This window comes from Seriola aureovittata, chromosome 22 (assembly GCF_021018895.1).
Source record: "Seriola aureovittata isolate HTS-2021-v1 ecotype China chromosome 22, ASM2101889v1, whole genome shotgun sequence".
NCBI lineage: Eukaryota > Metazoa > Chordata > Actinopteri > Carangiformes > Carangidae > Seriola > Seriola aureovittata.
In genome coordinates, this window is record NC_079385.1 from 6,988,248 (window position 1) to 7,008,169 (window position 19,922).

A 19,922-nucleotide genomic window follows, 5' to 3' on the forward strand; every position below is an offset into this window, starting at 1 on the left:
TATTAAAGTAATGACTTAAACTAAAAACTAAAAACCTTTGCCTGCAAAATGAATGTGTATAAAGAGAGAATCATCCCTCTTAAGGCTTTGAAGCCTTAAGGGTCCAGTATACTCTGTCCCAAGTGCTTGTTGGATGGTCAGATATCCCGCTCCCCCCTACATCTTTACGACGGCAGATTAGCGGTAATTATTCCGACATTCACGTCATGATTTGCCTGTTGTGCAGAAGTGAAAAAGACGGTTTTGACCTGATCTCTCTACCTCACTTAAACCACGTAGAAAACTGTAAATGCCTTCCAGGAGAGACAGTTTAAAAATATGTGCTGCTGTCCCCATTTATTTTACTGATATTGCGTCTGTGACCTCTCTGTGATGGCGGACTTTTCACCTTGCCTTTTGAGTGTTGCCTTTTGGATTAAGTGTAAACACTTTTGATTTCTGATGTGGTCAGAAGGGTACGTCATTAGAACCACTTCTTTTCTATAATGACCGACCACTTACTGACAAAGACTTGAAGTGTCCCATTGTCCTAGTGTACGAAGGTGCATCATGTAGTTCCGACAACCTGGTTCGATTTTGTCTGGGGAACTTTTTTGCATATTTAAAGCATGGTTCTTTTTTTCAAACTAAATGAATTATTGTACACCACTGAAGAATCACAGAGATTAGTTAGATTTAAAGTCTGTATATAAATATAATCTGTCTGGTTCTTCACTTGTTTGTTCATAAAACTGCTTCAAATGCTCAAACAAACTGGCTTCAGCAGTAGTACTGTACCGTCTATGCCGCTAGCACCAGCCATGCTGGGCCGTGTCTACGGAGGCGTCATATGTCGTGCCGCAAAACTGTCGTAAAACGTGAGCGGCGTTCCCTCTGGCGAGAGTTCATGTTCATCATTTGTAAACTGATTCGTTCCGTTCAACGTTCATGCACAACACTGTATACATACAAAGGAAATGTCAGTGTGTTGCTATGTGACTACTCCCTGGTGACTTTAATGTAAAATAAAAATCAGTTTTCGGGATATGGATACACACATATCCTTTAGATATGAAGGGTTATCAGATAACCAATAAGGTGAGACCTCTGACCTCAGCACTGTGGTCTGGCCCTGGCTCTCCTATTATTAGTATTTACTGTCTGCACTCTGTGGCCTAAATATATTCTCTCACACATCTCTTTTTCCTGCCTACTTGACTCCAGGCATGATATGTGTTAGAGAGGACATGTGTATATGCAGGTTCCTCTCTATATGATTGTGTTTGTGTGTTTGTACAGGTTTAACTGCGTATACCTTTGAATGCGCATAGAGTGTGATATGATTTCCTTCAGCTGAAGAGCACTTGACCATCAAAAGAACATTGGAGCAATCTTATCCAGTGGGGCAATAATGGTCACCTTAACATCATCACGCGCTCAACCCTGTGGGCAAATGACATGCTTCTGCTTAAATGCGATTGGAAGACAACAATTTTTCTGTGGTTTAAATAACAATGCCAATCCCTGTTTCCCTCTTGTCTCACAATAAACCGCTTAAAGGCCTCTAGTAGACTCTGTATTCGATCAATTTTGAACGATTAGGTTTGCCAAGCCAAATTAGGTTTGTGGATCGTCAGCCTTTGTGACCCAAGTTGCCTGAAGGTGCTTTTGCCTTCTTGTTTCTGTGCAGAGGCATTCTGCGATTCATCTCTGTGTGTGAAACAGTGAATTCGACGAATCCATTCACTGGTAGAAAAGGAACACATTTTACTGTTCACGGTCGTCTTCTGTAGAAACAGTCCATATGATACAGGATGTAGTGAATAAGACATTTATGCTTTCTTTGTGCAAAAAAACAGAGCTAGGTCTATATGAGAGTGATGCTCTCCTCCTTAACATCTCATCTGAATACATCTGAACAGGGAACAAAGATGGTACATTTCCACAAAATGAATGTGAATTTATTTATCTATGCTAATATGAACTGAGTATACAAAGGAATCTGGATAGTTTTTCTCCAGGTTCACTGATGAAGTGAATCCAGGAAAAGAAATATTTTCACTTCCTGGTCTACTTAATTAGCCTGTCATACAGAATGGAATAGAAAAAGAGCCTTTTAGGCTTTGAGACATAAAAGGTATGTTATAAGATTTTTTATAAGAATTTGTATAAGATTCAATATCAAATATATATGTTGCATCTTATGATCTGACGTATGAATCAAGAATAAATCTACACACATAGTTAATCTTTATCACGTACCTCCATCCTCCATCCTCAATTAACTGAAACTTAAACTGTTTGTTCAAACAGTTTTTTGCCTCAATATTACATTAGGTTTGGCTTCATAGTTTTACCCTCTTTCAAATGACCAATTATCTGAGATCTTTGTACTCACACCTAGCAGTTCTGTACTTCTCACCATTTAGCTTCACATTGGGTAATTCTGGTTTTGTGTCTTTTCCATCTTGGAATGATTTTTGTCTTTCCAGTGTTGTAATGTTGAACAGTTGCTGGATTTCCAATGATAAAAGGTGTCCACTTTTTATGTTAGCAAATATAAACTATGGTGAACCTGCAGCCATTGTGCATATTTTTTCAAGTTTTTGTAAAGAGATAAAACCCTCTTTTTGACATATTTCTTGACATGGTGCGTCTTAAGATGCAAACCTCTGGGTGGGCTTTTACCTTGGCAGCTGTTGACTGTTATCTTAGAGCTGACGTTGCTAGGAGACGCTTTGTGGACACCACAGTTGTGGTGATGGCAAATGACCAGTTAAGACTCACAGCTAATTCACACAGCTAAGCCAATGATTCGAATCACGACACAGACTAATGACAGAGTTACGGCAACATGTAGGGAGTGCTCGATTTACAGATGGGACAAGCAACGGCTAACAACATCGTCTCCGTCGTAACTGCTTGTGTGGCTTTTGGAGTTGAATTGATGTGAAGAACTATAATTGTCACCTGCCACCACAGATATTGCACCTGTCACATAAGCAGTACCACCGTTGTCAGTGGGAACCAAACAGTCACATCTCCAGGAGAACACTAATGTAGGCGACGCTGTCATTGCAGAAAAATGAATTGATAAAACTTCAAAGCAAGTTGAACTTTCGGTATAAGTTTCTTACATACAGATAATAAAAAAACCTCATTGTATCATGTGTAAAACTGTGTAAAATACATGAAGGTAAGCATTACAATAAGGACTCTGAGAACTGCCCAAAATAGATGATGTTAAGTCCTGTCCCAAAACAACCCACTTCCTGCCGAACTATACATTCTCCCTCCAAAACAAAAGCAGTGGGTGGAGCTCCTGTACGGTTGTAATTGAACAGAGAAGATGAGAAGGTGCCCATTGAGAAGCGCGAGAGAGAGAGAGAGCTGCTCTTCTCTGAAACGGGCCCCAGAACAGCCTGGGTGAGCCGGGGTTTCATTATCCCCCCGTCCCTCTGTGATGAGGAGAAGAAAGGCGGACGTGAGAGAAAGAAAGAGAAAGAACAGAACAGAGGAGGGGAAGAAGAAAAGAAAGAGGCGTTTGATAGAGCTGTGTGGAGACCGTGTGTGAATGAGCCAGTGAAGGGCAGCCATTGTCTTGCCGCGACCTCAATTTGGTACTGTACGCTCCTCTTTTTACTGCACTGTCTCGAACCACAATGCCTCCTTTCTCCTCCGCTCTACTCCCTCTCTCTCTTAAAGAAATAGGGGGATTAGGGCCCATTGAGGGGAACTGCGTGTCCAGATTGCCAACTATCATGACTCTTCGCGATGTGACGAGAAGGCGACAAGATATTTCAGACGACATTTGTCATTTGTTTGTTCTTGCATCCCAGCCCAATTTTCTCTTTCCCCATAACTGTTGTCTTTCGTTATTCTCACAGGTTAGTGTAGCAGATAAGGTAAAAGTAACAGTGTTTCTAAGCAGACGAGGAATGCTGTGTACTTTAGGACAGGCCAAAGAAACAGGCGGGGAGGTGCAGGAGGTAAAAAGAGAGAGTGAAACGGACAGAAAGAGACAGAGAGCGCAGCTGTACTTCCTGTTTACCCAGGCCTTGTTTGAGACAGTGGGAAGGAACAGGGGCTGCATTCATTTCTTCTTTTCTACCACCGTTGACTCCCTTCCTCCTCCCCCCGTCTCCTCCTGATCTATTCTCCTTCAATTCCTTATTTTCTCTCTTTCCTCGCAGCTCTCTTCCTCTCCCCCTCGTCTCTTGCTGATAAACTGTATTGAACTCAGGAGGATGAGCTAGATTAGACAGCGTGTAGTGCTATTTGGTAGGCATGGATTTGGTACTAGGACTGATTTGGAAGCAGGAATGATTATTAAATGTTCAGACTGGCGGCTATTATCACAGATATGGACTGCAGATATGACAGGGCAAGAGATAAATAGAAAAGAGATGAAGAAGTAACCGTGAAGAAGTAGAATGACAGATAGAAGCAAGTTAGTTAACTTCCTCCCGGTGCAGTGCAGTTATTAGGAACCCCATCATTCATTTTTCTTCTGCACCAAAACAGGGAGCAAGGACACACACGACTGTATTAGAGAACTCAGAAGTTTGGGTTTGCTTTGATAGTGAGTAAACTAACTGTAACTGTACGCGAAAGCAGACCTTGAAGCCTCATTGAGAGAGAGAGAGAAAGAGAGAGAGCGCGCAAATCCCAGTTGTTTGTTCCACCCACCCGAGCCAAGCCCTCCCTGACCTTTCTTTGTGCAGTCGGACATCAGACTGAGACACCGCGAAAGATGCACTAGATTAAAAGGATTGTTTCTGTTGCTGCTGCAGTTCCTATTGTACAGAGGGACGACTATAGACAGGGATACAGACAAGTCATCACATGTGTATTTATGCACAAACGAACACACCCACGCGCAGACGCAAACAGGCTTTCTTACACATGCACAGATATGGTGTCAAAATGTCGGCATGACACAGCGGGACCCCTTTCATCCGCATGTGCTGTTTGTTGCATTGACAGTCCATCTATTTGCAGTCAATCATTAGGCGGACATAGAAAACTGGCTGAATGTCACTGAAAGGAAAAAAAAAAGGGAGAGGATGTAAAGGGGCCCAGTGTCAACAGGGAACGAAATATTATAACTTTACAGATTTTTCTCTAATGTGCTTAACTCTGAAAAGACACAGTATTTACTTTTGGTTGGTTTTTTCATATTCGGTATAGTCAATCGAATACAACTTCTTACTTCAAGGTTAACTTTTGCTTCTGTGGCTATTTTGTGGTTCTGTGCACATTGTGGGGTTTGATTTTTTTTTTGTGATTTATAAAAACATGTATATGCTTTGAAACACTCAGCCAATGATTTATTCAGTTAAAATTCTGTTTAAATTCTGTAAATTTAATTTTCATTGGCTGCTGTTGCAAATGAGCTTTCACACTCATCCTAAATGTAAGGCCTTGTATCTCAACAATGGCAGACGATATGATTGTTTACAGCGTGCTTTAGTATTTAATTGGCATTATTTATTAGGTTTCTTTGAGAGCAGCAAGGGGTGTTGTAGTGAGCAAGGACACCGCCCCTTGATCTAAAGAAGCCTGGCTGCATCTCGGCAAAGCATCCTCCCTGCTGAAGTGTCCTTGAGCAAGACACTGAATTCCTGACAGCTGCGGGAGTGCTGCTCTCCAGCTGACCCTGTGTTCTGACCTCCCTGTACCGTAGGAGCGAGTTGCCGAGGCTGCATCTCTCTCCTTTTTTTCCTCGCGGTATTGATCACCCAAAGGAGGAATTTTATGTTTGCTTGCCGCTCTCCACCGGGAGGTCAGCGTACAGGGTCATCTTTGGAACAGTGCCTCTGGAAAATGGTAGGGGTTCATTTGTTCACTCAGGGACACTACATCCACCACAAGAGAGAAAATTGAACCTGTGCCACTTGAAAACTCACTTTTGTTTTACATAAAGAGGGAACCTTCCTGCAAACATGTGGTCTTTTTATTCCACAATAGGTCGGCTCTAGGTCCGTATATGTAAGAGCTTGTAAACTTTGTTGTCGAACTACTCTCAAACAAGTCCCGAACCTTCTGGGGGAAATGTAAATGGTTTCTGACAACTCTCCAAAACCTAACTTTGTCTGAGTTTAGAAAAGGCAACTTTTATTATTAAAATTAGTTTTTATTCATTTGAAATAGTAACTTTTGATAGGGTTTCCACTGCTCCAAGGTCATGGGAACAGGCTAAATCCATAAGTCTGTGTAAATCATCAGCAAAATGAAAATCACAACAGTAATATGCAGACGAGAGTTTCATGATTGTCCTCTTAATTACGCTGTGGCTAAATTGCACTCAAATGCTCCAAATTCCAAAAGAAAAATCATCATCCAAAAGAATTACCTTCAAATTCTAAACAATCTTTTATTAGACCACAGCTTGCTGCATTCCCAGCTCCCCCTTTGGACTTTCAATTACAATTCATTTTGATTAAACATGTAAATACACCATCCTTGATGGTGTCCTTTGTTAGCATGGCCTTCTTTTGGCTGAAAACCATACTCTCTTGAGTCTCCCCCATGTAATGGAGATTGAAGATTAAACAACAGGAAGGAGCCATTATTTTTGTCAGGGAATTAAAGTACCATCAATCTCACTTAATCACCTTCCTAATATCTCCTCAGACGCCAGCAGAAAGCTGTTTTGCAGCTCAAGGTTAACATGCTTTGTTCTGTGGAAAGCAAAGGGAGTGAGGGGAAGGATAGACACAGAGAATAGATGTATGAAGCTACTCTGGCTCGCTTTGGATCACACTGTCCATCGAGTGGACACAGATTACGGTTAACTGTGTTGTGTTGGTGGGAGGGCAGGGCCAGGAGGTCGATGTAGAAAGAAATGACAGCTATTGTTTGCTGTGTAATTATCGCTGCTTATTCGCCCGCTCATTTCCTGTAGAGACAGAGAGAAGGACTGAGGGGAGAAGGGCCAGTGGTTTGCTGCTGTAGCCTTGTAACAGGTGGTGCAGTTTGTCCTTGATAACCAACAAAGCTGCTCGGTTTCGTATATTTGTTTGTACTGTGGTAAACAATGACTATATCACGTATACATTAGCCTTCACAGGTGCCTTAATATCACATGCCTAAGTGTGAATGTGTCTTCATGTTCAGTTCCACTTCGCCATCTGAGTAGAATAAAATCTGCTCTGGAATGAACTGAAAGGTCAAACTATTGTTGAACGATTATTTTTATTGACGATTATTCAATGATTATATCCTTAATTCCAACAGTTTCCTAGAGCCAACCAAGAGTCCAAAATCCAAAGATACAGCAATTACAATGGTATACACATCTGAGAAACTGAAACCAGCAAACACTGATTATTTTTCTGTTGATTAGCTCTCCGGCTTTCACTGACTTCTACTCTAACATGGCAGTATATTAGATTTATGACTGGATGCTTTTTTCATACAATTTAACCTTTATAATTTTATTCATCTCAATCGAGGTAATGTTTTGCTGTGACTAATATCTTGAGTTAAAACATGTCATATATTGACAAAAACAATCTCACCACTCCATCTGATGCAACATTGCAAGTTCTTCACCACAGTTCTTTTCCTAATGTGACGTTTATGGCTACACTTTTACGTTTGTTGGAATCAAGCCTGTGATATTATGTACAGTGTTTGTCCACACCTGTGAGACTATAACAAAATATTACAGCCCTGCTGTTGTGGCTTAAATATAGTAAACCATGCTAGTAGTTTAGCACACATTGTTTTTATGAACAAAAGAAACAAACTAAACAAAATCTAAAAAGTAAGAAAATGAGGACTTGAAGGACATACAGTCGATGAGTTGATGGCATCATTATCTTAGAGGGACGCACCATAATATTACCTTCAGCTGTTGAAAGACACCTCTACAACAACACTGCTTCAAACATTTTGGAGTTTGGAAACTCACTCAGTCAGTCAGACACAATAATCAACTTTTCTGATGACTGCATGAGCCGGTGATGGCCTGACTGACACCTGTGATTATCCAGGTAAAGAACCGCTTCCCCTCCACAGAGGGAGCTCGTGTAACCACGGAAACCATCTGCAAAGCCACACAAAAGAAGCAAGTGAAAACAGGGGGATCGAACGCTCCAGTTGACTTCCATTGATTTACTGCTTAAGAGAGAGAGAGAGCGCGAGTCAGTGAGGGTGATGTGGGCAGAGGTTAGATTGAGTGTTTTCTGGGCTCAGTTTGTCTTCGCTGACCACACTCAGTCTTTCCTCTCACACTCTCTCAGGTGTGCAATAGTACACAGGTAAGATGATGTCTTTATACTACCACTCTGAACTTGTGTGTTCATAGGGTCAGGTGCAGCACTGTTGCTCTAACTGCTGTTTTCAACTTGACTGTTTTTCCCCACAGTTTGTACACTCGTTCTCCTCAGTCTGATCAAAACCTCATCAGCCGCTTTTTTCTAGAGAGAATCTCTTTCAGTTCTTCAGGGCTGTTGGAGATATTTTGAGAAACCAGTCCCTAAAAAAGTGTGCCCTCTGAAACACACTGATGACACGGTTGGGTAAAACATCTGAACTTAAAATGATATTAAATCAGTGAGAAATTACTAGTCGTATATGACAAACATGCACCTCATGATTTACGTCCAGCTAGAACCATGTGGAAATCAAGGTGGCGGATGGAAGTATTTGTGTTCCACCTTAACCACAATCATGATCTTACCCGAACCTTACCAGGTGTTTTTAATCATGGTGAATTACACGAATATTGGACAAAAAAAATGACATAAGCGTTGAAATAATCAGATTTTTTTCAGAATCATCCAATATCAATCTCCTTGTCTATCACTTTGCCAGGGGGTGAACATAGGAAGTGTAATGTTGCCATGGAATCACACTTCAAATCTTTGCCGTCCTTTAATTCTCCTCTACCCAGGCCGGGGGCATTATAGGTTTACCTTGCTTGTATCCAGACAAACTGTGCATGGTTACCTGCTCCAGTTTTCACCTTTGTTTCACCATGTTCTCACTAAAGTCCATTTGATTTGGATTTGGTCCATTTTGATTTTGGATAATAAGCTTTGAATCTGCAAAATCTGTTAATGTGCAAAAACAAATTCCAGTGCAAATTATCCGTCATATTTTGGTGAAAAAAAAGTCCCATGATTACGCTAAATCAAATCAGTTTGATTTCCCGGTAAGTTTTAGGTATTTTTGGTCTGTTTTGGTGTAAAGCTTCTGATGATTATCTCTTCCTTCTTTGGGTCATAGTTTTCCTTTTTCTAAATCAACGAGAGACCAATGTTAAAGTCTTGTATTTGTTGTATCTTTGGCACTACTGATTTTATCAGTTTGAATGTAAATTGGTAATTCATGAATGACACGCTGTCCCTCTAGGTGTGTTGCTATTTACAGCAGGTTTCCCAAACATTGCCCCGTAGGACTTGACTGAAAATTGTGAAATCCAACAAGGCTCTTTGACCTTTTCAATGCATACCACTAACACAGGACCCAGACTATCGTCACGTCTGAAACATTAACCTAATATTGTTTTGGTAATGTCCATGTTCTAAAACTCAAAGCCTCAGATGACCCCTGTTCTTGTTTGTGCAATTGCTTATGTAATACTAATTATACACATCTGACCAGTAACACGTGATTATGCAAAGAATTGGCATCAAATTTCTCCAATAAAGCCTTGTATTAACTCAGACAGATGGGCTTTTCTTTGCTGTTTATTAGGTTTGTATTTTTCAGTCTGTGTCTTCTGGGGTGAACAGTTTGCGAAGCAGGAATAATAAGGGATGGTAGTGTCACAGGAACCCATCTGATTTGGTGCTCAGTTGAACACAATGTAACACACACACCAGACATCACACACAGACATGGACACACATGCCTGCGGACATGGTTGCAGGCTCTCACCATTTTTGTTCTCCCCCCCCGTGTCGTTTTAAATGTGTTGGAAATCTTGAGTTGGACCATCAAAGCAGCGCCCTAACCGTTAATGGCTTTACGGCTTGTTAGTTAGTTTTAGCCCACTCAGGAGGAGGGTGTGTGTGTGTGTGTGTGTGTGCGTGCGTGCGTGCGTGCGTGCGTGCGTGCGTGCGTGCGTGCGTGTGTGTGTGTTCAAGGGATGTGTCATTTGGACTAAAGAATAAGGAGGACAGTACTCAGGAGTGTGTCAGTGGAAAATTACATGCACGCAAATGCCTGAAAACACACATTCATATACATAGGACACACTTTTGCGAGTGCACGCACACACATGTCCGAGCGAGAGACGACTGTATATAGTGCAGATTGACTCATATACACAAACACACACAAATAGTGAACCAGCTTGTCGATAGTCATCTCTCCTCCTGCCTCTCTCTCTGGGAGTCCGGTGAGGCCTGGCCTAATTGAGCTGGCCTCAGGAAGCCCATCATTAGCCCTGCTGCTCCGGTCACACATGGCCACCAGATGTGAGTCCAGCCACAATGGAACGCTGAGTGCCACTCTTTCTCTCTGTCTTCCTCTCTCTCTCTCTCCATCTCTCTCCGACAGTCTCTTGCCTAATAAACTGCCTTTTGTTTCCGTGCGGCCATTGTCCGTTAAGCCTACTGCTGTCTGCCATAAGAGAAGTCACCGGGGCCTGAATGGGATGCTTTGTACCAACAATAGACAGAAATAGGAGAGGGAGACAGCAGCTTGAGAGAGAGAGAGAGAGGGAGGAAAGGAGGGATGGAGGGGGGAGAGGGAGGACTGGTGCCTAGCGAGGATTTCAATGCACCCTCTGGAATTTTTATGGCTTGTTTTTGCAGTTTCACAATTCAGTGTCGTGGGGCCATGAAATATACATCGCACCTTTCTCACATCCCTGTACCTGGCTCTCCACTCGACTGGATGACTGTGTGTGTTTGTGTTTGAGTGTGAGTATGGTCTTCTGCAATTTTTTCATATTTGTATGAGAACCAAGTGACTTCACAAGGATAGAAACAAAAATGAATGACAGGGAAGTTTATATTTAGGACTCTTTGGATTGTACTGCAACATGGCCTGTCCCCCTGTTACATTTCAGACCTTTCAGCCTCATATAAGCCTTGTGCTTCTTAAAATCCTTTGTATATATCAGTCCTGGCTTAAAGCTGAAATGCTGCCTGTAAAAGATGTGTTTCACCATCATTCTTCAGTTGTGTTGCATTTCTTACAGAACAGTAACAGTTGGAGTTTAATCGATACAGAGGGACAGACTTCAGTTGAGCACTCAAAAGCTGCGTATACTTGAATCGACCTGGTCATCCAAGTGTCATCCAGCCGCATCTGAAGGCAAGGCCACACTCAAAGGCTGGAGGAGAATGCTGCAGTCAAAGAGAGCGTACCGTGCAGGCTTTTGGAAAGCCTTTTCTTGAAAGGCATTCATGTTCAAACCCTGCGTGATTTCTGACCATCGCACATCCGTCCAATTGATGCAGGAAGTGGGTGTGTCTGCCGCGCTGTCTGCTTGTTGGATTTTCAGCATTAGAAAGGTGTCGAGCAGTTTGAAGCACACTGACTCCTTCAGGCTGAATGGGCCTTCTGAAGGTTGGTTGAATTAGTATCATCTTTAGAATTGCTTCTGAAAACATAGTACTTGTGCCGGAGAGTTCAACCTGATAGTTCCTGAAATTTATATTTTGATTTTTACTCCTTCTTACTTTCATATGGAGGAAAAGGTTTGAGTTTGATATGAAACGTAAAAAAAAAAAAAAAAAACACGTCACACATGACTCAGGTCTCATAAAAAAAGAATTATAAACCATGTCATGTTTGTGTCACAGGTTTGCTTAAAACCTCTCAGAATTTTCCCCAGGGTAAATGGCAAAACAGCGTCTCCATCACTTTTCTTCTGTGTTTTCTAACTCTAAATATTATCTCTCAGCCACTTAGGGGAGGTATCTGAGCATGTGTGCATGGAAGCGTGTGGGTTAAAATGTGGACGCATGGCAATGCATGATACATTTCGACGGCTGCCCTCATTTGAGACAAATGTAATTATCACGCGTGGCTGAGTTTTTTCTTATTATTGAAAAGTTAAGTCGCTAATCTGTGAAGTTGTTCTTCAGCTGAATTAATTCAATTATCTGGCAGCATGAGTAGATATCAAGGTTTGACGTTTGTGTCAGTGTGCCTATTTCTGTGTGTGTGCAGTTGTATAATATGCATATGAGTGTGTTTTTGTATTACTGTGTATTAATGCTTATGGGTTTCTGACATACTGTAGAATATGTACATGTGCATGGATTTGTGTGTGAATACGTGTATGCCTGTGTGCTAACTGAAACCATGTTTTTCAACTCCCACTGGATCAAGGCCTTTTATAATCCACTGAGCCGACATAATTCCACCTCACTTACAATGGATTTGTCTCTGCTTTGTCTCTTCATTATTGTTCTCATTCACATGATAAGCTGCTTCATGATTCCATTAGCATTCTCTATTAGCCAGCGTGCTATAGGCACCAGTTTTTCAACTTCAGTGCTGTGGAATTACAACTTTTACTCAGTTAATCTTTGTCCCAGTCGGCTGAAGGACAGTTGTGAAAAATCTAATTGTTGTGCTTATGAAGACATAATAGACCATCTCTCTGTTTTTATACTGTTGTCATACTTAAGTAGAAAAAACAATCAAGACATATAATGAGTGGATATACATTCATTGTGTGACGACAAAGAAGAATGAGTTACAGTTAGATCATTTATTTCCGTCATTTTTATATTTACATATCTTTAAAGCTGCACTAATCCATATTTTTATGCCGAGAATCAATCACATGACTACATGTCAAATGAAAGGCGATGCTCATAGTGTCTGACACAGAATCATCATCTGACTCACTTCCCCTCAGTTCCATTAGGCATTTTAGTGTCTTTCAGCTCATTGTTTTGGTTTTACAGCCCTGTACCATTAATGGTTTGATTCACTCTTACCAACTGGTTTCTAAATGCAAAAAAGGCACAAATAAACCTGCACTACACTACCTTCCCAGCACCAGACTACAGACACATAAAAGTTATCAACTAGCTGGTGAACATATTGGCGCCTTAAGCATCTAAAGAATTAGATATTTTCCACAGGACTTGGTGAGTCAGTGAAGAGTCCTAATGGGAAACTGAATATTGGGCTCACTTTCATCAATTGGCCAGACCCATGTCTCATGAATGCTTATGGTGATTTGTGACCATTGACTCGCATTAGACATTGGGATGATAGGCAACTATTTGCTAACATGTTCACTATAAAAAATTGATGTATGTCAGAGTTGTGTTTTGTCATGCTGGTGGCTCCCAAGTGGGGAAAAAAATCTATTATTGCAGCTTTAACAAGGGATTGAATGAACTTGTTGGCTTTTATAAAACCTAATATGCTATTTTATGGTTTTAATGGTTTTGATTTATGATACTCCTCACTATTTACAGTAAATTACACTCTCATATAGTTTTCATGTAATTAGACAAAGTCAGTGTCTTCAAAATTCATTGTCACCAGTGAAAAAAAACTGAAATCAAATATTTCAATGTTGAATACCTACTGCTAACAGCTATACTTGGCATTTGTAGAGGCCATAACCACAGCAAACAGTAGATTATGATATACACATATACTAATCCAAGGTTTGAGACCACTTTCCCTTTAAGTGGTCTCAGACTTTTGGACACACACACAACACTATGTTAAAAATACAATCAATCAATAGCTCAGTGCTCATTTCTGCCTGTTCGCTTTCTTTCATTTGATTAGGTGTATAGTACATTCTCACACACAGGTCAGTGGTCAAACCTGTATCAGATAGCACAAGCACTGGTGCTTCCAGTTCCCAGCAGCTAGACGGGCCAACCTCCATGCAACCTGCAAAAACAGCCTTTTCCCCCTCTATTATACACTATAGTAGAAGTAACTGATTAACACTTGCACACACAGTACGTTTAAAATGTGTATATGCAGTACACAAGATTAGCTTTCAAACTAATATTAATATGTCAGGCTCTGGCTAAAAGTCTTAAACTTGTAAACATCTCTTTCTTTCTTTCTGTCTTCGTCTTGCTTCCCCATTTCCTCTCTCTCTTTCTCTCTCTCTCTCTCTTCTCTCTCTCTCTCTCTCTCTCTCTCTCTCTCTGTCAGACATGCTAATGCTATTGATCCTTATTGGAAACAGGACAGAACCATCTACAGATAAGAAGACAATGCTTACAGCCCATAGATTTCTTCCTGGTGCTTTGAGAGGTGTGTTGCAGGCTGTATCGGAGTTCACGGGGTTCTCACAATCTGTTGTCTTACAGATTGTATCGACAGTCTCCTCTGGGCTCGGCCTAACAGTCTATTTTTATCAAAGAGGATGCAAATTGTAGTGTATTGTGTGTTTGTGCATACAGATGGCATGGTGTGCATTGCTTACATATGCTTTTTTTTTTTTTTTTTTTTATTTTATTTTTTTTAGATTAAAGGTATATCATATGTTGTTTTTTTTTTTTTTTTTGCATTTGTGTGTGTGTGTGTGTGTGTGTGTGTGTGTGTGTGTGTGTGTGTGTGTGTGTGTGTGTGTGTTTGCGACAAAGGTTGGGTAATTTATTTATCTAATATCAGGATCCCAGACAATGCAACTCCAGTGTCAAGGTTGGCAGAGATGGTTGCCATGACGACGCTGGCAAACAATCTCTCAGATCTGGGCTCTCTTTCTCCTCTCTAAGAGGAAGGGAGGCTTTTGGAGACTGAAGAGCAAAGAGGCGTCTTCTTTTCTCTTTTTTTTTTCTTTTTTTTTTTTGTTCACCAGTAGAGTGGTGGATATTGATCAAGAATCGAACCCGTGTCGCTGTGTACCGAGGCCTAATGCACTTTCGACCCAAACTAGAAAGAGATGGAAAGCGCGGGCGGATAAAAAGGACGGCCAGCTACAGTGCATCATGGTTGAAAAAAAAAAAGCACAAATGATTGAGACGAGAAGAGGAAGATATATGAGTAGAGTAATAAAGGAAAAGAGAGGGAACATGTTTTTTTAGATGTAAATCAATTAGGTTTTCAAACTCTGCTGCTATATGTGAAGGAGCATGTGCCAATAGAAACACCTGCACGTGCAGTAAAGCAGTCAAACACACACACACACCTAGTGCATGCACGTAGGTGGCTGCACACGCACACTCAGTGTGAGTCCTACCTGCTCAGTGTAGGTCTTTCATGCAGGAGGCAGAGTAGTTAAGTGAAACGTGTTGAGCCCTCTCAGGTAATTACATCTCCATGCTAATGTCTAATTAGACAGCTCCGAGGGGACTCATCTGCACTGCATTAATTAATGTAGTCAATCCAGAACTTACATGCACACACACACACACACACATACACACACACACACAAAATGGCAAATACACAACAGCACATGTGCACACAACCCACTCCATCGACCCACATTAGACAGCAGGTGAGCATGTATGTGTTTTTGTGTGAAGTAAATCAGTCAGGGCTTTACGTTGTTACTACCTGTGTGGTTGTTTGTGCGTGTGTTCAGGGCTAACTCTTGTAAAGGACGTGTGTGATCATACAACTGTAAACACAATGTTAAAACTTAAACACACTGTATCTATAGTGTATGGAGTTTTGGCCATGAACTTACCTAGAAGTAGGATAATTTGTTTGTCATTGCCATTTTCTGTCAATATTTGGGAGTCAGTCACATGTCAAGAAAAGTGGGCAACAACATCAAATTGAATGTAAAGAAAATATGAAAATCGAGCATTTACCATAAATTATTAATAAAGCCTCAAGTTGTGGTTTGTAGGACGTCCCATAGAACAGCGGTTCCCAACCTGAGTGTCAGGGGACCCCACAAGGGATCACAAGATAAACCTGAAGGCTCACAAGATGATTCATTGGACAGGAAAGACACATTCTTTATTACAAAGTTATTATAGTCTAAATTATTAGTTGACTTATCAACTGTTAGAACAACAGAATTGTTTGCACAAAAGAAGCTTTTAACAAAGAAGTCTTTGGTTCTGGAAACTGTAATTTAAACTATACTCTGACTTTTTATAATACAAATGATGAATTGACCAAGTACTTGGCAGATTAATTGATAATGAAAATAATAATTAATTGTACCCCTAATATGTAATTTCCCTTTTCAGACTATTCTCTACATTTTGCTTTTTAATGCCTCTGGGCCAGCGACAGCCAGAGGCAGAGGCATTATGTTTTTGATATGTCTGTCTGTCCGTCCCATTCTCATAACCGCAGTATCTCACTTGAACTCAATTCACTCAATGATGAACTGATTAGATTTTGGTGGTCAAAAGTCATGCTTTGTGAGGCCACTGTAACACAAATGTCTAAAAGGATAAAATGAGGAAGTGATGATACTTTATATCCAAATGGTTAAAGGTCATCTTCACTGTAACATCATAATGTTCTATAAAAACACCTCTGGTCATTAATCAATGCTGTAACTCAAGAGGAGCTTGTGACCATAATTTCTGTAACTTGGTTGGTTGGCAGAGCAACCGCAAGGCAGTAATTCTAGTTTTCTTGTGAAAGAGTTTCACTTATCGATGCCATTAAAAAAATATTTCAATTGAAACAATTTGAGAAGTCAAAGGAGAAAATCACTCTATGCTTACAACTCATAATCAGCTTGTGGTCACGAGAACACACTACTTCATTTTAAGGGGTCACAAGCCATAAAGGCTGTGAATCATTGCTCCTTGAAATCTTATTTTTTCTTATTTTGGCAAATGAATACATTTCTTGTGCAAATGTTGAGTCAAATATGCATCATCTTCTTTCTACACTGTGGTGTTATTTTAAACAGCGTATATAGACCATTCCTCTGTCTGATGGGAGAAGTCCTTATGACTGACAAGGAATGAACCTCGACTTCAAGCACACACACTCTTGATTAATGAGCCAGCGTGAAAAGACTCAATTATTCATCCTCCGTCACAAAATGTATTTAGGCTTGCAGAGCCACCAGGACACCCCCGGTCTCCAGATGATGCGGTTTGGTTCACTACTGTGGGAGCTGGTTTGGCTCAGAGATTAACTTTGACCCTAATTTCACCCCACATCTCCCAGGAAGCTGCTAAGATCGCCTGACGGCACCCTGCATTGTGTGTATTTGCATGGGTCTGTACAGTATGTGTGTGTGTGTGTGTGTGTGGTAATCTACTGACCCCGGGGTTTTACAGTAGTGATGAGAAGTAACTGCACTAATTCACTGTCCTACTGTGAACGTCTGCTGTAATTAAGGCCAACTTGCCAGACGGGTCATGCCTCTACGTTGCCTTTTCACTCTCGTGCTCTCACTCAAACACACTCTGTCAGCTTCAAGTGTTCATGTGTTCAGAAGGTGAGTGTATGTGTGTGTTTTCATTCTGAAGAATCTTCAACTTTCCCCACAGAAATCTCCCTCAAATACACACACAAAGCACACACTCCAGCATACCTCAAAAGCAGACAGACTTTAACGAGAGTAATGCCCAATGTGTTGTCCTTCAAAAAAAATGTATGTTGTTAGATGACGCTACTGCTGTTAATAATCGACTGTTTGTTTTGTTGAGAGTTACACAACAGTGTCTATGTTGTACCCATTCACCTTTGAAAGCTTATAACAGAGGTGAATGGGTTGTCTGACTCAAATCTTCAGTAACAGAGCTGCTAGACAGACGTGTTCCTGCAGTATGTGATACCTACTCCATCTAACTCTGCAGGATATCATTCTGAAACTACTCAGGAGAGAGTTACTCTGTTTGTTTCCGGGCTGTATATATTCATTATAGTCATATATTCAATTTTCCCTCTCTGTCCAGTAAATGTAGTTGTCAGAATATATGTGAAAATTGAATGTTTGTTTGTGTGTGTGTGCGTGCGTGCGTGTGTGTGCGTGTGCATGCGTGCACAAGCCTTTTTGACGTACCCTACAGTGTAAGAGAATCTCCTCTCCAGCTTCCTCCTCGGCAGCAGCGTATCTCCATCAGACCACAACATGCAGAAATCTGCTCGCTAATTACAGCCATATAAATCAGCAGTCGTAATTATGCTAATTAGACTGCTAACTTCCTCTCAGAAGCCTACACAAACAAAGGCGACGGTATCGGATGATGCAGCGTGTTAACGAGCTTGTCAACTTATCTGACACACGCTAATTACTCCGCGGGACTCCTCTGTGTTTTCGGGGGAGGAAAAAGTGTCGGAGTTGCTGGTTGTAAAGGTTGCTGCACCTCCGCCTGAGACCCCCTGTAACCCTCCAGATTAATACCTATGTCTTTAAATGGGATTACACTTCAGTTTTGAACTGCATCACTAAGTGCTAATAGTGTGAGATTAACTGAATTATGATGCAGGTGTCCCAAACATCTTGGATTGAAGCCTGACTGTTCATGCACAGTTAAAGAAAGACTGCTGCTTTTGTCGTTAAATCCTTTCATCATTGAATTAGAGTTGCAAAAAAACCCCCCAAAAAACACATTTATTTTGAAATGCTACTCTAGTTAACCATGGGTGATCAGGTTCTAATTAAGATGTTTGTGCCATAGCCTTACATTCAACTGTGTAATACCATTTCAGATGCTGTTAAAGTATCACTTTACGCACCACCTGGGCAGACTTTTCAAATCATCAAGTAGATTATGTCACAAGTACAATGTAACTCAACAAGCAGATAAACTAGGGTTTAATGTAACTGTAACACCAAATGAAGGCGGGTACACAAAAGGGATCAATGTGCTGGACTTGTTGTGTTTTATGGCAGAAAACCATCTTCATATTTCTGGCTTAAAAAGCTTAACTTAACTTAACTTAAAAAAAACGTGTGTGATTTCAGGTTTCATTTTGGTCGTTTTTTGCCTTTTATGTGAGTCTGTTTCACGCCAGTGTGTATGTGTGTGTTTGTTCATTTTGGTGTGCACAGTGTATGAGAGGGCACAGGTAAGTATAGTGCCAAGCTGTAGTGTTAATACACCACAGTGATTAAAACTGCCAGAGACCGGCATTAAGGATTAATTCAATCAGGACTCCAGCCACCACATACATGAACTTCATTTTCTCACAGGCGCACACACGTACAAACATTGCACTTCTCATAAGTTGTTTGTACCTACTGCAGTGAGTGAGTGTGACTGTGTGTGACGGCTTCAGGTGTTCAGCTGCTCAGCACAAGCCACCAGCTGCCATTATACACACACACAGACGCCCAAGCATTCACACACTCTCAGAAACTCACAACTGCTCTGTTTGTCTTAATCCCCTCTCCTGAATACTGCATTAACCTTTGGTTTTCTGTCCGTCTGCCTGTCTGTCTGTCTGTCCATATGTGTGTTGTCTCTTTGTCTGTCTGGATGTTTGTCTGCCTATCTGTCTGTCAATATGTCTGTCTGGCTATCTGTTTGTGTGTCACATAGACTTGCTTGGGAGCCACGGAGCTTCAGGAAGTTGAGGGTTATGAAGAGTGCCGAGCCTGAAGACAGGTGAGAGGGAGTCACATGTGAACCATTTGCTTTAATGATATCTTAATTTGACCTGATTCAGAACCAGATCTGGAAACTTGGTCTGTGTCTTTGTGGTAAAAAAAAAAAAAAACGTGTTTGAGGGAGGAACTTGCAGCACCCTTCAAAGTAAGCATCAGTGGCATCAATAGAAAGTGCAGCGTGAAAGAGTGAGTCGTGGGATTATAAAACCTTTCTCACTGGCTTGTTTGAAAGAGAATGATGGCTAAAGGAGCTGATCAGCTGATCAGATCAGGTAGAACAGCTGATGGCATGGACGACTTCAAACATTTATATATGTCTGTGTGTGTGCGAGAGAGAGAGAGTCGGAGTGCATGTATTTCTCTACGCTAATGAGTAGCAGAGAAATCCCAAAAGGACGTTTGAGATTCAGCAGAGACAGACGCAGTCAGGGACATAGAAGCCTTTTTGACATATAGAGACAGACAGGTACGAAATCCTGTGTTTCCCAAAGCTCACTAATGC

The 19,922-nt window shown here is 41.1% G+C and overlaps 1 protein-coding gene across 4 annotated transcripts in view; it reads left to right on the forward strand.

Annotated features, from left to right (window-relative positions):
* The window catches only part of sox5 (SRY-box transcription factor 5), a 235,884-nt gene that overhangs the window by 96,123 nt on the left and 119,839 nt on the right, over positions 1-19,922 (forward strand). For 2 of the 4 annotated variants that reach the window (XM_056367186.1, XM_056367187.1), the window contains exon 5: positions 19,353-19,418. The exons of the other annotated variants lie outside the window; for them this stretch is intronic. In XM_056367186.1, coding sequence (XP_056223161.1) covers positions 19,393-19,418 — 26 coding nt within the window. In that variant the 5' untranslated portion in view covers positions 19,353-19,392. The remainder of the gene's footprint in view (positions 1-19,352; positions 19,419-19,922) is intronic. 4 annotated transcript variants of the gene reach the window in all.